Source organism: Heterodontus francisci, chromosome 5 (assembly GCF_036365525.1).
Source record: "Heterodontus francisci isolate sHetFra1 chromosome 5, sHetFra1.hap1, whole genome shotgun sequence".
NCBI classification, from domain to species: Eukaryota; Metazoa; Chordata; class Chondrichthyes; order Heterodontiformes; family Heterodontidae; genus Heterodontus; species Heterodontus francisci.
Genome location: NC_090375.1, coordinates 107,070,798 through 107,088,842, shown reverse-complemented (window position 1 = coordinate 107,088,842; position 18,045 = coordinate 107,070,798). Strand labels below are relative to the sequence as shown.

The 18,045-nt window shown below is 43.8% G+C and overlaps 1 protein-coding gene across 2 annotated transcripts in view; it reads right to left on the bottom strand.

Annotated features, from left to right (window-relative positions):
* The window catches only part of LOC137369991 (cytochrome P450 7A1-like), a 90,438-nt gene that overhangs the window by 36,294 nt on the left and 36,099 nt on the right, over nucleotides 1-18,045 (bottom strand). For both annotated transcript variants that reach the window (XM_068031878.1, XM_068031879.1), the window contains exon 2: nucleotides 17,481-17,721. In XM_068031878.1, the coding sequence (XP_067887979.1) occupies nucleotides 17,481-17,721 (241 nt within the window). The remainder of the gene's footprint in view (nucleotides 1-17,480; nucleotides 17,722-18,045) is intronic.

The following is an 18,045-nucleotide window of genomic DNA, read 5'->3' as shown; positions in this document are numbered from 1 at the left end:
ACCTTTCTTGAAAAGGGGCATTAGTTGGGTGTACCTAATTGTCTTAAGAGTAAAATTGTGAAGTTTTGAATCAAAATGTTTTGTTTTATATTTTTAAATTGCTATCAATCATTGCTACCTTGAGCAAAGTGGCAATCCATGATAATAAATATCATGAAAAAACTAATACAATAGTTCTCAAAGTTTTGGGCTGAAATCCACCAAAAATCGGGATGTCTAATGTGCCCCTCTGATTATTGAGGCTGGTAATCTCTCCTAAACTTCACTTATTTCTTCTCCTTGCTTATTCCCCCTCTCCTGCTTCAATTGTTTCTCTTTCTCCACCCATCCTTTACTTCGGGTATGCCTCTTTCTCTCACTTCCTTCAATCCTACCTCATCAGCACTTACTCATTCTCCGTCTCCTCCTTCACTTCTGCGAGATTAAAAAAAAGGAGGCAAAACTTTAAATTGGAACTAAGCTGTTCAGGAGTGATTTCAGACAAAGGGTCACAAAGCTGTTGAGGCAAAACCAATTGAAAATTTTAAAACTGAGATTGATAGATTTTTGTTATACATATTATGTTATGATATTGAATGCATTGTGATATTTAACTGAAGTTCTTGCATTTTAGCAGGCTTAAAAGGGCAGCCTGAGGATATGATCATGCAGACCCCCACCACCTGCCAAGAATGAGGCATATTAATTTTGTCATATGAACATTGATTTTAAACTGTTGCTGGAATGAGGAAATGACTTGTTAAACAGATCAGCCATGGCTGGAAAAAACATTTGCATACTAACAGACAGTGCTTGGAGGGACAAAGGGGTTATTCCCTGCTCCAGTTTAACCCACAATGGACTTTGAGCACCAGGTATTGTGTGTAAAAGGAGACATTCCAGGGTCGGCTAAGACAGGAGAATCCACAAACAGATGTGATCAGACCAGCTAGTCACATGATAAACCTGCTTGGCAATGTGGGTTTTTCTAAATTATACAAAGAGTTTGAAATGAAAAAAGGCTGTTTGCTCCTAGAGTGAGAAGACCTCTCCTGTCTGCTCCCATCTCTTTCTCACAAGCCTCTGGACCCACTGAGGACACATGAACTTCAAGAGAGAAAAATCTCCTACATCGAACAAGGTCTAAGAAGAATACTGGGCCCCAACAAAAAGCAAGACCTACCTACAATCAAGGACTCTACAGCGAGCTCGAAGGACAGTAGCCAAAACCATCTTCAGATTATGCCTCAAACTTTTCCACTTTATTTCTTCTGCTCTTTTCTATCTCTATCTGTATGTGTGTATCGCGTATGCATGCTAGCGTTGGCACATTGTGTATCCGTAGGCATTAACTGAATTAGAGTTTATGTTTCATAAAATTCAACCTTTTTTCCTTAAACTTAAGAAAACCTGTTTGTGCTGGTTTCTTTGTCTTATAATTGGAAGTTAGTGACCAAGGCTGAAGTGTGGCGAGTCGAAGAGACTTAGCAGTTGGCAGGAAAAAAGACTGAATCGCAAGGGGAGAGCCAACTGTGTAACAGCCCCGACAAACAAATTTTTCTGCAGCACCTGTGGAAGAGCCTGTCACTCTAGAATTGGCCTTTATAGCCACTCCAGGTGTTGCTCCACACACCACTGACCACCTCCAGACACTTACCCATTGTCTCTCGAGATAAGGAGGCCAAAGAAGAAGAAGAAGTGAACAAGGATTCACTAAGGGGGAGCTAAAAAAAAACGGTGTGTTTAAAATTAAACCCTGTTACGGTAAGACCAGGTGAAGGCTGAGAGAGAACCCCTAGATCCCTTTCTCAGCTGATTGTTGACAATGTGCAGTGCAAAACAGGCAGAGTTACGAACTGATTTCCTCACCTTCCCCCTGTCCCACCCCCAACTTGCCATTCCATGCTGGTACCACTGGTCTTGTGGAATAGAAAATTTTCAGTAATATTTTCTAGCTGCAGTGAAACTTGAAAATCTTGCCACTCCCTCATATAACTAATGCTATTTCTGATGCAAGTTCAGGGCCTGCTGTTTGTTTACATTCATCCCCACCTCTCCCCCACTGCATATTGTGGCAGTTTTCTTTTCAATGACCTTTAAAAAAAGCCTGAACAAATAATTTTGTTTGAGAACATGTCTTCACCCACTTTTGGATTTGAACAGCAGCAGTACCAGACCAAAAAAAACTTGCTTTCTACCAGCCGTGCTTACATATTTATTCAAGTTTACCATTTTATAAAATAAACAACAGGGAAAATGTATACTTATTTATATCATAATACCATCACAAAAATCTTTTCAAATGAATGGGGACATTTAATTTTAAAGGTGTTATCACAGTTGCCAGTTTTCTGATCTGATCACAACTATTACCAGTTTGCATTATCTCTGGATTGTTACCTGAGCCACGAGCAAATTGGCATAGGGTAAATTAGATTAGGGAGTTGGATGGATGCATGGCTCAAAGATTGGTGTGGGCAGAATGGGTTTCGATTCATGGGGCACTGGTACCAGTATTGGGGAAAGTGGGAGCTGTACCGTTGGGACTGTCTTCATCTGAATCGTGCTGCGACAAGCGTAATACCCAGTCGCACAACTAGGGCAGTAGGGAGGGCTTTAAATTAAATAGTGGGGGGTAGGGATCACTTGAAAGAAGATGTGGTAAATTATAGGGAAAGAACAAGGCAATAGAGCAAGGTAGCACTAAGGGTAATGATAATCAGAGTGTAGCAGGAAGGGACAGAGCATACAAACTTATGAGTGCACCAGCAAATAAGGCCAGAGTTTGCAAAAATAGTAAAAAGACAGAACTGAAGGCTCTGTATCGGAATTCGAGCAGCATTGGTAACAAAACAGATGAATTGTCAGCATAAATGGGAATAATTATGTATGACCTGATAGCCATTAAAGAGACCTGGTGGAAAGGTGGCGAAGACTGGGACCTGAATATTCAAGGGTACTTGACATTTTGGAGTGATAGGAAGCTAGGGAAAGGGGGTGAGTTAGCTTTGGTAAGTAAGGGTGACAGTAGTACAATAGAGATGACCTTAGTTCTAAAGATCAAGATGTAGAATCAGTTTGGTTACAGATAAGAAATAACAAAGGTAAGAAGTCACTTGTGGAAGTAGTTTATAGGCCCCCTAACAGTGGCTACACTGTAGGACAGAGTATATGGAAAGAAATAATGGGGGCTTGTAAGGATGGTACAGAAATAATCATGAGTGATTTTAATCTACATTTAGATTGGACGAATCAGATTGGCAAAGATAGCCTGGCAAGGCTATGGGCCAAGTGTTAGCAAATGGGATTAGGTAGACAAGTCAGGTGTTTTAATGCATCGGTGCAGACTCTTCTGCACTGTATTATTCTATGATTCTGTGATATAAGTTCGTAGAGTGTATTCAGGACAAAATCTTACAGCAATACATGCTAGAGCCAACCAGAGATCAGGCTATTCTAGACCTGGTAATGTGCAATGAGACATGATTGATTAATGACCTCATAGTAAAGAAGCCTCTAGGTAGCAGTGATAACATGATTGAATTTCGCATTCAGTTTGAGGATGAGAAGTGTGGGTCTAAGACTAATCTTTTAAACTTAAATAAAGACAATTACAAGGGTATGAAGACAGAGTTGGCTAAAGTGAACTGGGAAATTAGGTTAAAGGGTAGGACAGCAGAGATGCAGTGGAAAACATTTAAACAGATATTTCATAACACTCAGCAAAGATGCATTCCAGTGAGAAAGAAAGACTCTAGGAGAAGGACGCACCATCTGCGGCGAAGTAAGGAAGTTAAGGATCGTATCAAATTAAAAGAAAAAGCGTACAATTCTGCTAAGATTAGTGGTAGGTCAAAAGATTGGACAGAATTTTAAAACCAGCAAAGGATGACGAAAAAAATAAGGAGAGAGAAATTAGAGTACGAAAGTAGCTAGCTAGAAATATAAAAACAGATAGTAAGAGTTTCTACAAGTATTTAAAAAGGAAAACAGAAACTAAAGTGAGCGTTGGTCCTCTGAAGAGTGAGTCTGGGGAATTAATAACGAGAAATAAGGAAATGGTGGAAGCATTGAACAGATATTTTGTGTCGGTCTTCACTGCAGAAGACACAAATAACATCCCAGAAATACTTGTAAATTAGGAGGTGAAAGGGAGGGAGGAACTTATAACAATTACAACCACCAGGGAAAGGGTACTGAGAAAACTATTTGAACTAAAGGCTGACAAGTCCCCAGGACCTGATGGCTTGCATCCTTCGGGTCTTAAAAGAAGCTGCTGAGATAGTAGATGCATTGGTTGTAATTTTCAAAAATCTCCTAGATTCTGGAAAGGTCCCATCAGATTGGAATTTAGCAAATGTAACTTTGCTTTCCAAGAAAGGAGGGAGACGATAAGCAGGAAACTACAAGTCAGTTAGCCTAACATCTGTCATAGGAAAAATGCGAGAATCTATTATTAAGGAAGTTATAGCAGGACACTTCGAAACTGTAAATGCGATCAGGCAGAGTCAACATGGTTTTGTGAAAGGGAAATCGTGTTTAACTAATTTATTAGAGTTCGTTGAGGAAGTAACAAGCAATGTGGATAAAGGGGAACCTGCAGATGCAGTGTTCTTGGATTTCCAAAAGGCATTTGATAAGGTGCCACATCAAATGTTACCACACGAAGTAAGAGCTCATAGTGTAGGGGTAACATATTAGCATGGATAGAGGATTGGTTAGCTAACAGGAAGAGAGTAGGGATAAATGGGGAATTTTCGGGTTGGCAAGCTGTAACTACTGGAATGCCACAGGGATCAGTGCTGGGGCCTCAATTATTTACAATCTATATAAATGACCTGGATGAGGGGACCGAATGTATGGTTGCTAAATTCACTGATGACACAAAGATAGGTAGGAAAGTAAGTTGTGAAGAGGACAGACCAAGTCTACAAAGGGGTATAGATAGGTAAAGTGAGTGAGCAGAAATTGGCAGATGGAGTATAATGTGGGAAAATGTGAACTTGTACACGTTGGCAGGCAGAATAGAAAAGCAGTATTTTATTTAAATGGAGAGAGATTGCAGAACTATGCAATACAGAGGGATCTGAGTGTCCTGGTACATGAATCACAAAAAGTTAATATGCAGGTACAGATTAGGAAGGCAAAATGGAATGTTGTTGTTTATTGCACGGGGAATGGAATATAAAAGTAGGGAAGTTTTGCTACAGTTGTACAAGGCATTGGTGAGACTACATCTGGAGTACTGCATACAGTTTGGGTCTCCTTACTTAAGAAAGGATATAATTGCATTAGAAGCAGTTCAGAGAAAGTTCACTCGACTGATTCCTGGGATGAAGGCATTATGATATGAGGAAAGGTTGGACAGGTTGTGCCTATATCCATTGGAATTTAGAAGAATGAGAGGTAACATATTGAAACATATAAGATGCTGAGGGGACTTGACAGGATGGATGCTGAAAGGATGTTTCCCTTAGATTAGAGACTAGAACTAGGGGACACAATTTAAAAATAAGCGGTCTCCCATTTAAGATGGAGAGGAGGAGAAATTTTTTTCTCCTGTTAGTCTGTAGAATTCTCTTCCCTAGAGAGCACTGGAAGCAGAGTCATTGAATATTTTTAAGACTAAGTTAGATAGAGTCTTGATTGACAAGGGAGTCAAAGGTTATAGTGGGTACGCAGGAAAGTAGAGTTGAGGCCACAATCAGATCAGCCATGATCTTATCAAATGGTGGAGTGGGCTCAAGGGGCCAAATGGCCTACTCCTAATTTGTATGTGTTAAACTCTTTTTACAAATGCTTTTTCCAAGATGTGAAAATCACCTAGTAACCAATTCAGTGATACTTCAGAGTCTTTTTCATGTCCTTAGGTAGGAAGGATCAAGCACTTTTGGTAATCAATCTTTTTTTTATGTATGAAGATCACCTCCTCAGGTGTTAACACACAAGCTTTTAGAGTCATAGAGAGATACAGCACTGAAACAGGCCCTTTGGCCCACCAAGTCTGTGCCAACCAACAACCACCCATTTATACTAATCCTACATTAATCCCATATTCCCTACCACATCCCCACCATTCTCCTACCACCTACCTACACTAGGGGCAATTTACAATGGCCAATTTACCTATCAACCTGCAAGTTTTTGGCTGTGGGAGGAAACCGGAGCACCCAGCAGAAACCCATGCAGTCATAGGGAGAACTTGCAAACTCCACACAGGTAGTACCCAGAACCGAACCCAGGTCGCTGGAGCTGTGAGGCTGCAGTGCTAACCACTGCGCCACTGTGCCGCCCCATGCTTAGGAATGACAAAATGTCCATATCGGACACACATATGGAAATAGGGGTACAGAAGAGTATTTGGGAGAACTCACTCAAAAGAGTTAAATAATTAAAATTTTGGTTAAAACTATTTTGCTGTAATATAAACTGTTTTTAGACTTTACAACAGAATCATTGCAGCTGCAGAAGGATTAACAGTCCCAAGCTTTCTGATGTTACAAATTAAACAAGTCGCGAAGGAAGGAGGTACAGATAAATAAGAGCAAAATACTGCAGTTACTGGAAATCTGAAATAAAAACAAAAAGTGCTGCAAATACTCAGCAGGTCTGGCAGCATCTGTAGCAATGGAAACAGAGTTAACGTTTCAGGTTGATGACCTTTCATCAGAACTCTGATGCTGATATCTTATCCACTTTTGTAGCAATGGTCATGGGTACTAAATAGCTTTAGTTATTTGTGGTATTATAATTGCATTTTACTATTATTCAGTTGGCTGTGTTTGCTGACAATGCAACCACTAGATGGCACAGTACTGGCACATGCACCAATGCAGCCTTATCGACTGAAAGGTCACTGTCTGCAACGTCTGAGGCAGCTGCCAGTAGTAAAAATGGTGCTGTTCAATTTGACACAAAAAAAGAATTGAACCCAAAACCCCTCACCCCTCAATGGCCCGATCGCCACCTCTGCACTAGCGGCCTGCTCAGGTCGGGAAAAAAGAACCCGACCCGAACCCAAAAGAACCACCGCGGACCTGAGCCTGACCTAGCCCGAGTCCCTCCGATTTTGCCCCGAGCCCGACCCAACCCTGCTCGACCTGACCCGAGCCTGACCCAACCATCCCTTTACTTACCTTTCGACCTGGAAGCTCCACGAAGCTGCAGCACATGCGTGATGACATCATAGTGACGTCACTTGCTCACTGCGTAGACTCAGTTTCGTCCCGGACTCCCAGCTCAGGTAAGTTTTAAAAAAAAATTTCAATACCAGCATAGCACTTACCATGTGTGCCCGGCCCGACTCGACCCGACTCAACCTGGACTCGGTCCAACCCGATCCGAGCCTGAACGCCGTACCCTGAAGATGGGCCCGGCCCAAACCGACCCGACCCGAACCAGACACATGTTGTCGGGTCCCGTCAGGTTCGGGTCGGGTAGCAGGCCTCTACTCTGCACACCCCCAATAGTACCCTGCTCCCTCTCACAATCTGCTTCTCTCTCCCGCTCCCTCCAGCGATTGCTGCCTCAATTGCTGCATTCAGTTTCTCGCTCCCTCCCATGATCGCTGCTTCTCTTCCCTGCTCCCTCCCATGCCCGCCTTCTCGCCACTCTATCCTGCCGCTTCAGACTGCTCATCACTCCATTCCACCATTCTCTCCCGCGCCTGTCTGCTTGCCGGACACTCCAGCTGCTTCAGACTGCTTGCCACTTCATCCCATCATGCTCTCCCGTATCCATCTGCTCGCCATTCCTTCCCCGCCACGCTGCCCCGAGAAGTCACAGGGCGGTGAGGTAGCGAGCGGGATGCTAGCAGCGAGGTGGGAAGAGGGCGGAGGGATGAAGTGGTGAGTAGGCGGGCACGGGAGAGAATGGTGGGAGGAAGCAGGGAAGAGAAGGGCGATTGAGGCACAAATTGCGGGGGGTGAGCGCAGAAGAGCAGCGGTGATTGAGGCACTGATTGCGGGGGAGAGCGGGGAAGAGAAGCTGCAATTGAGGCAGAAACAGATCAGGGGTCTCAAGGCATTATCTGTGTCTGGACATGTACATGGCGACTACGATTGGGTAGTGTAAGAGTAATATTAGGAATAACATAGGATCATAGAAAGTTTAAGGCACAGAAAGAGGCCACTTGGCCCATCTTGTCTGTGCTGGCCGATAAACGATCCACCTATTCTAATCCCACCTTCCAGCATTTGGTCCATAGCCTTGCAGCTTTAGGCACTTGAGGTGCATATCCAGACTCCTTTTGAATGAGTTGAGGGTTTCTGCCTCAACCACTCTATCAGGCAGTGATTTCCAGACCATCACCACCCTCTGGGTGAAAATGTTTTTCCTCATCTCCCCTCTAATTTTTTTACCAATCACTTTAAATCTATGTCGCCTCGTAACTGATCTCTCTGCTAAGGTGAATAGACCCTTCACCTCCAGTCTATCCAGGCCCCTCAAAATTTTGTACATTTCAATCAGATCTCCCCTCAGCTTTCTCTGTTCCAAGGAGAACAACCCCAGACTGTCCAATCTTTCCTCATAGCTGCATTTTTCCAGTCCTGACAACATCCTCTATACCCTCTCTGGTGCAATTACATCCTTTCTGTAATGAGGTGACTGCACACAGTACTCAAGTTGTGGCCTAACCAATGAGTTATACAGTTCCAGCATAATCTCCCTGCTCTTGTATTCTATACCTTGGCTAATAAAGGAAAGGATTCCATATGCCTTCTTAACCATCTTATCGACCTGTCCTGCTACCTTCAGGGATCTGTGGACATTCACTCCAAGGTCCCTTACTTCCTCTACACTTCTCAGTATGTTCCCATTAATCATGTATTCCTTTGCCCTGTTAACCTCCCCAAATGCATCACCTCACACTTATCCAAGTTGAATTCCATTTTGCCACTTTTCTGTCCATCTGACCAGACCATCAATATATTCCTGCAGCCTACAGCTATCCTCCTCGCTAACTACCACACAGCCAATCTTGGTGTCTTCTGCAAACTTTTTGATCATGCCCCCTACATTTACGTCCAAATTGTTAATATACACCTCAAAAGGCAGGGGACCCAGTACTAAGCCCTGCGGAACGCCAATGGAAACAGCCCTCCAGTCGCTAAAACAGCCGTCAACTATTACAGGTGCAACAGGCTGTAAAAAAGGCAAATGGAATGTTGGCCTTCATAGCGAGAGGATTCGAGTGCAGGAGCAGGGATGTCTTGCTGAAATTATACGGGGCCTTGGTGAGGCCACACCTGGAACATTGTGTGCAGTTTTGGTCTCTTTATCTGAAGAAGGATGTTTTTTCTATAGAGGGAGTGCAGTGAAGGTTATCCAGACTGATTCCTGGGATGGCGGGACTGACGTACGTGGAGAGATTGAGTCGGTTAGGATTATATTCGCTGGAGTTCAGAACAGTGAGGGGGGGATCTCATAGAAACCTATAAAATTCTAACAGGACTTGACAGGGTAGATGCAGGAAGGATGTTCCCAATGGTGAGGGAGTCCAGAACCAGGAGTCATAGTCTAAGGATACGGGGTAAACCTTTCAGGACTCAGATGAGGAGAAATTTCTTCACCCAGAGAGTGGTGAGCCTGTGGAATTCACTACCACAGAAAGCAGCTGAGGCCAAAACATTGAATGTTTTCAAGAAGGAGTTAGATATAGCTCCTGGGTATAAAGGGATCAAAGGGTATGGGGCAAAAGCGGGAACAGGTTACTGAGTTGGATGATCAGCCATGATCATAATGAATGGTGAAGCAGGCTCGAAGGGCCGAATGGCCTACTCCTGCTCCTAGTTTCTATGTTACCCTTTGTTTCCTGCCACTGAGCCAATTTTGTCTCCACCTTGCTGCACTTCCCTAGATCCCATAGGATTTTTTTTTTAACCAGACTTCCATGTGGGACCTTGTCAAAAACATGCGAAAATCCATGTAGACCATGTCAACTGCACTACCCTCATCTATCTTCTTTGTTACTTTTTCAAAAATTTCAATCAAGTTGGTCAAACAAGATCTTCCCTTAACAAATCCATGCTGACTATACTTGATTAACCGAAGTGACAGTTAGAAAGATAAGGCTGAAGCATCTGCAACAATCTTCAGCCAGAAGTGCCGAGTTGATGATCCCTCTCGGCCTCCTCCTGAAGTCCCCAGCATCACAGACGCCAGACTTCAGCCAATTCGATTCACTCCATGTGATATCAAGAAACGACTGAAGGCACTGGATACTGCAAAGGCTGTGGGCCCTGACAATATTCCAGCAATAGTACTGAAGACCTGTACTCCAGAACTTGCCGTGCCCCTAGCCAAGCTGTTCCAGTACAACTACAATAATAAAAGCAAAATGATGACTGTATCGGTGCCGTTTCCTGCTCCCGCCCCGAACTGGAAAACTTTATCAACTTTGCTTCCAATTTCCACCCTTCTCTCACCTTTACATGGTCCATCTCTGACCCGTCCCTTCCCTTCCTCGACTTCTCTGACTCCATCTCTGGGGATAGGTTGTCTACTAATATCCATTATAAGCCCACCGACTCCCACAGCTTCCTCGACTACACTTCTTCACACCCTACCTCCTGTAAGGACTCCATTCCATTCTCCCAGTTTCTCCGTCTCCGACGCATCTGCTCTGATGATGCTACTTTCCATGACGGTGCTTCTGATATGACCTCCTTTTTCCTCAACCGAGGATTTCGCCCCACTGTGATTGACAGGGCCCTCAACCGTGTCCGACCCATTCCCCGCACCTCTACCCTCACCCCTTCCCCTCCCTCCCAGAACCGTGACAGGGTTCCCCTTGTCCTCACTTTTCACCCCACCAGCCTCCATAGCCAAAGGATCATCCTCCGCCATTTCCGCCACATCCAGCGTGATGCCACTACCAGTCGCATCTTCCCCTCCCTTCCCCTTTCAGCATTCCGAAGGGATCGTTCCCTCCGCGACACCCTGGTCCGCTCCTCCATTACCCCCACCACCTCGTCCCCGTCCCAGGGCACCTTCCCCTGCAATCGCAGGAGGTGTAATACCTCCCCATTTACCTCCTCTCTCCTCACTATCCCAGGCCCCAAACACTCCTTTCAGGTGAAGCAGCGATTTACTTGTACTTCTTTCAATGTAGTATACTGTATTCGCTGCTCACAGTGTGTTCTCCTCTACATTGGGGAGACCAAGCGCAGACTGGGTGACCGCTTTGCGGAACATCTCCGCTCAGTCCTCAAGCAGGACCCTGAGCTTCCGGTTGCTTGCCATTTCAACACTCCCCCCTGCTCTCATGCTCACATCTCTGTCCTGGGATTGCTGCAGTGTTCCAGTGAACATCAACGCAAGCTCGAGGAACAGCATCTCATTTACCGATTAGGCACACTACAGCCTGCCGGACTGAACATTGAGTTCAATAATTTCAGAGCATGACAGCCCCCCATTTTACTTTCATTTTTAGTTATTTTTTCTTCCTTTTTTTTCTCCATTCTTTTTTTATATTTTTTACAATCTTTTTTTTTGCATTTATTTCATTTCATCTTAGTTTGTTCAGTTTGCTTACCCACTGTTTTTTTTCAAGTTTGCACTTGCTGCTGTTCAATATTCAGTGTATTAACACCTAATCTGTACTGATGCTTTGTCTTTCAACACACCATTAACATATTGTTTGCCTTTGCTCCGTGACCTTTTGGTCAGCTATGTGGCCTGGTCCAATCTAGACCTCCTTTGTTATCTCTTGCCCCACCCCCACCTCACTTGCTTATAACCTGTGACTTTTCTAATATTTGTCAGTTCCGATGAAGGGTCACTGACCCGAAACGTTAACTCTGCTTCTCTTTCCACAGATGCTGCCAGACCTGCTGAGTGGTTCCAGCATTTCTTGTTTTTATTCCAGTACAACTACAACACTGGCATCTACCCAGCAATGTGGAAAACTGTCCAGATATGTCCTGAACACAAAAAGCAGGACAAGTCCAAACCGGCCAATTACCACCCCATCAGTCTACTCTCAATCATCAGTAAAGTGATGGAAGGTGTCATCAACAATGCCATGAAGCGGCACTTGCTTAGCAATAACCTGCTCAGTGATGCTCAGTTTGAGTTCCGCTAGGGCCACTCAGCTCCTGACCTCATTACAGCCTTGGTTCAAACATGAACAAAAGAACTGAACTCAAGAGGTGAGGTGAGAGTGTCTGCCCTTGACATTAAGGCAGCATTTGACCGAGTATGGCATCAAGGAGCCCTAGAAAAACTGAGGTCAATGGGAATCAGGGGGAAAACCCTCTGCTGGCTGGAGTTTTATAACTAGCGCAAAGGAAGATGGTTGTGGTTGTTGGAGGTCAATCATCTGAGCTCCAGGACTTCACTGCAGGAGTTCCTCAGGGTAGTGTCCTAGGCCCAACCATCTTCAGCTGCTTCATCAATGACCTTCCTTCAATCATAAGGTCAGAAGTGGGGATGTTCGCTGATGATTGCACAATGTTCAGCACCATTCGTGACTCCTCAGACACTGAAGCAGTCTGTGTAGAAATGCAGCAAGATCTGGACAATATCCAGGCTTGGGCTAATAAGTGGCAAGTAACATTTGCGCCACACAAGTGCCAGGCAATGACCATCTCCAACAAGAGAGAATCTAACCATCTCCCCTTGACATTCAATGGTGTTACCATCGCTGAATCCCCCACTATCAACATCCTAGGGGCTACCATTGACCAGAAACCAACTGTAGTAGCCATATAAATACTGTGGCTACAAGAGCAGGTCAGAGGCTAGGAATCTTGCGGCAAGTAACTCACCTCCTGACTCCCCAAAGCCTGTCCACCATCTACAAGGCACAAGTCAGGAGTGTGATGGAATACTCGCCACTTGCCTGGATGGGTGCAGCTCCAACAACATTCAAGAAGCTCGACACCATCCAGGACAAAGCAGCCCGCTTGATTGGCACCCCATCTACAAACATTCACTCCCGAACCAGCGATGCACAGTGGCAGCAGTGTGTACCATTTACAAGATGCATTGCAGCAATGCACCAAGGCTCCTTAGACAGCACCTTCCAAACCCACGACCTCTACCAACTAGAAGGACAAGGGCAGCAAATGCATGGGAACACCACCACCTGCAAGTTCCCCTCCAAGTCACACACCATCCTGACTTGGAACTATATCGCCGTTCCTTCACTGCCGCTGGGTCAAAATCCTGGAACTCCCTTCCTAACAGCGCTGTGGGTGTACCTACCCCACATGGACTGCAGTGGTTCAAGAAGGCAGCTCACCACCACCTTCTCAAGGGCAAATAGGGATGGGCAATAAATGCTGGCCTGGCCAGCGACGCCCACATCCCATGAATGAATATTTAAAAAAAAGTTTATCCTGTCTCTCAGAATAGATTCCAATAATTTGCCCACTACTAAGGTTAGACTGACTGGCCAGTAATTATTTGGTCTATCCTTTGCTCCCTTTTTAAGCAAAGATACAACGTTAGCAATTCTCCAATCCTCCAGCACCACACCTGTATCCAGTGAAGACTGGAAAATGATGGTCAGACCTTCTGCTATTTCCTCTCTTAATTCTTTTAACAGCCTAGGATACATTTCATCTGGCACTGGTGACTTATCAACTTTCAAGGATGCTAATCCCATTAATACTTCCTCTTTCCCTATGTTTATCACATCCAATACTTCACACTCTTCGTCCTTAACTACAGTATCTGCATCATTCCCCTCTTTTGTGAAGACAGACACAAAGTATTCATTAAGAACCATACCAATTTCTTCCTACACATAGGTTACCTTTTTGGTCTTTTCTGTGCCCCACTCTCTCCTTAGTTATCCTCTTACTCTTAATGTATTAATAAAGCATCTTTGGGTTCACCTTGATTTTGCTTGCCAATATTCTTTCATGCCCTCTCTTTGCTTTCCTAATTTCCTTTATGATTTCACGCCTCCACTTTCTATACTCCTCTCAGCTTTCTGTAGTATTGAGTTCTCGGTGTCGGACGTAAGCTTTCCATTTCTGCCTTATCTTACCCTTTAGGCTCCTTGACATCCATGGGGCTCTAGATCTGGCCGCCTTACCCTTTTTCTTTGTGGGAGCATGTTTACTCTGCACCCCTTGAATCTCCCCTTTGAATGCCTCCCACTGTTCTGACACTGATTTACCGTCAAGTAGCTGTTTCCAGTCCACTTTCACTAAATCACTCCTCAGTTTAGTAAAATTGCCCTTGCCCCAATTGAGAACTCTAACTCCTGTTCTATCTCTGTCCTTCTCCATAATTATGTTAAAACTGACTGAATTACGATCACTACCACCTAAGTGCTCTCCCACTGCCACTCCTTCCAGCTGCCCATCTACATTTCCTAAAACTAAGTCTAAAACTGCATCCTCTCTTGTTGGAATTGCTAAATACTGGGCAAAAAAGTTCTCCTGAATGCACGTCAAGAGTTCTGCTGCCTCAATTCCTTTCACACTAAAACTATCCTAGTTAATATTGGGGTAATTAAAATCCCCTATTACTGCCCTATTGTTCTTGCACTTCTCAGAGATTTGCCTACATATCTGCTCTTCTATCTCTCTCTGACTGTTTGGGGGTCTATAGTACACTCCCAGCAGTGTGACTGCCCCTTTTTTGTTCCTTAGCTCAATCCATATGGCCTCATTTGAGGAACCTTCCAACACATCATCTCTCCTCACAGCTGTAATAGTTTCCTTGACCAAAATTGCCACTCCCCCTCTTTTCTTATCCCCCTCCCTATAGCGTCTGAAAACCCTGTAACCAGGAACCTTGAGCTGCCATTCCTGTCCCTCCTTAAGCCATGTTCCTGTAATCGCTATGATATCATACTGCCATGTGTCTATCTGTGCCCTCAGCTCATCTGCTTTATTTGCTATACTCCTTGCATTGAAATAGATACCCTTGAGCACTGCCAAACTTTTTTTTTTGCTTTCTAATCCTCATTTCCTCTGTCTTCCAGAGCCATCCATTAATTTTCCGCCTTCCATTTTAATTTCTGATTTTGTCCCAGCTGAGTCTACCCTCAGGTCCCCACCCCCCTGCTAGTTTAGTTTAAACTCTCCCCAACAGCACTAGCAAAATGTCCTGCAAGGAACTCAGTCCCGGCTCTGTTCAGGTGCAACCCGTCTGTCGTGTACAGGTCCCATCTCCCCCAGAGCCGGTCCCAATGTCCCAGGAATCTGAACCCCTCCCTACTGCACCTTCTTTCCAGCCATGCATTCATCTGTCTTATCCTTCTATTTCTATACTCAATTGCATGTGGCACTGGGAGTAATCCGAAGATTACTACTTTGGAGGTCCTGCTTGCCAATTTCTTACCTAGCTCCCCAAATTCTGACTGCAAGACCACATCCCTGTTTCCACCTATGTCATTGGTTCCGATGTGGCCCATGACTGCTGGCTGTTCACCCTCCCACTTCAGGATGCTCTGCAGCTGCTCAGTGACATCCTTGACCCTGGCACCAGGGAGGCAACACACCATCCTGGATTCACGTCTGCGGCCACAGAAACGCCTGTCTGTTCCCCTGACTATTGAATCGCCTATCACAATGGCTCTTCCAGTCTTCCCTGTACCCCACTGTGCAGTTGAGACACCCGTGGTGCCATGGACTTGGCCCTGGCTGCACTCCTCAGGTGAAGCATCACTTTTCTCAGTATTCAGAACTGAACACCTGTTGGGGAGTGAGATGCACTCAGGGGTCTCCTGCACTACCTGCATGATTCTTTTTTACTGCCTGGTTGTCATCCATTCCCTCTCTCCCTACATACTCTTAAGCTGTGGGGTGACCACGTAGCTCTCATCCTCATGAATGCACCGCAGTGTCACCAACTGCCACTCAAGTTCCAAAACTTAGAGCTCAAGCTGCTTCAATTGATGACACTTCCTGCACAAATGGTTCTCCAGGATACAGGAAGCTTCCTGGAGTTCCCACATAGCACAGGAGGTGCACTCTTGAGGTTGATGCAACCCTGCCATTCCTTTATTTATTAGTTGACCCTTTGCTACTGCTAAAAAAAACTTACCAATACTACAAATGCTTAGAATTATTAATAAAACCTTACTAGTACTGATAAATCCTACTAAAAATCAATACAGTTCACTAGTTAAAATAAGCCTTACTCAAAAAAAAGCTACTCACTTTCTCATTATTAAACTATTTACACACACACCCTAACACTGGAGTGCTAACCCAGCTATTTTGAGTTATTCCCTAACAGCAGTTACTCACCAACCAATCATCTTACAGCTTTCCTGTGACATCACTACTCACTTTGTTTTCAAACTCCGGCACACCTGGACTCCTCTCCGCTCCTCTCCCAGAAGGAAAGTGCTCGAGGCTGTAATCCTCGGGCTCTATTTATCCGCTCCTCGCTCTGTGTTCTTCCCGCAGGTCCACTCCTCTCCGCTGCTCTCCCGGATGGTAAGTGCTGTAGGCCGCAATCCTTGGGCTGCATTTATCCACTCCTTGCTCCGTGTTCTCCCCGCAGGTCCACAACTCTCTGCTGCTCTCCCGGAAGGTAAGTTCATGATTGGTTGAATTTTGTCACAGTTCCTGGATATAACGTAGGGTATTTGGGTCTCTATCAGTGTGGAAGATTGAACGGAGAGCGCCAGTCGACTGAACGTGAGTAGTTGATACAAGGAAAGGAATCATGACTTCTACTCAAAGAACAATGGGGTTAATATAATCTTCAAATAAAAACAAAAAGTGCTGGCAGCATCTGTGGAGAGAGAAACAGAGTTAACGTTTCAGGTCAAAGTCCTTTCATCAGAACAGTTCTGATCAAAGGTCAACAACTTAAAATGTTAACTCTGTTTCTCTCCACAGCCAAACTTGCTGAATATTTCCAGAATTTTCTGTTTTTATTTCAGATTTTCAGCTTCTGCAGTATTTTGCTTTAATATAATTTTCAGTGGTGCTTTGTAAAGTACTGCTTAAATACTATATAAATTTTTAGCATTTGCCAAATAAAGTCAGAACTATAACAATATGGTGTCTGGGTCGACTGTTTAATTGATTCAAGTAATTGATTCAAGTACAGCAATTTAGCTGTACCTCATTTTTGACCACGCACAGTTCATCTGTTGTCCAGCTAAAAGACAAATGAGCAGTCTCCTAAAAAAATTATAGTTAAGTACTGTGTGGTATTGATAAATGTAATTAATCTGTTTCTGAAGGTAATTTTTAAAATGATTTTGTAAGTCCTCTTTAAAAAGGTTTTTAAGTCCTTTGGTTAAGGATTTGTCATGTGCACTGAAATGCATATATTGTAATAAAGCAAATTACATAAATACACTTTCAACTATCCATTACAACTGTGTGACTATTTTTTAAGTACCGTAATTACAAGCTAGTTGGCAGTCAATTAAGCTTCTTGATAAATGTGATACATCAGTTAAAACAGAGAAAACAATAGAACATTGTGAAAAAAGTACTTAGCAAATTATTAAGTTAACTGTTTTGCACTGTAGTACTTAAGAAACAATACTTCAGAAAACAAGTAACATTCCTCACCCTTCTTGAAATTTTAAGTGCAATGGTCTGAAAATTAAGATTTTTTCCATGCCGAATTACAGAGCTGTATGAGAAGGGGTCAGTGATGAAAGTGATGAAATTCCCAGCTATTTTACATGTAAAAGCATCTCCATATTTCTTCTGGCGAGTTTGCAGAAACTTCAGAGGATTTGCACCAAACTCGACAGCACAGCCCAAGTATGGAATCCAGCCATTTTCAACTGGAGGCTCCCCTTCTTGTCTGTGAAAAGAAAAAAAAAGAAATAAATCCAAAGAAACAAATATTCCCTGCACATCTTTCAGCTGTAGCAGACAAACGGAAGAATCCCCAAGGAAATTCACCCCAACAGTGTATGAAGTTAGGAAGGCTACCACTAAATAGTTAATTTTAAAAATTCTCCAAAAAATATACTTTATTCATAAAATTTTGCAAAAGTACATCACATTCAACCATTCAAATTTGATATTACATAAAGTGCAATACAGTTCAATTTCATTCAGTACAGTATGTAGCACTCCAAGGTGCCTCACTACACTTACAATCACAGATTATAATTACAATTGT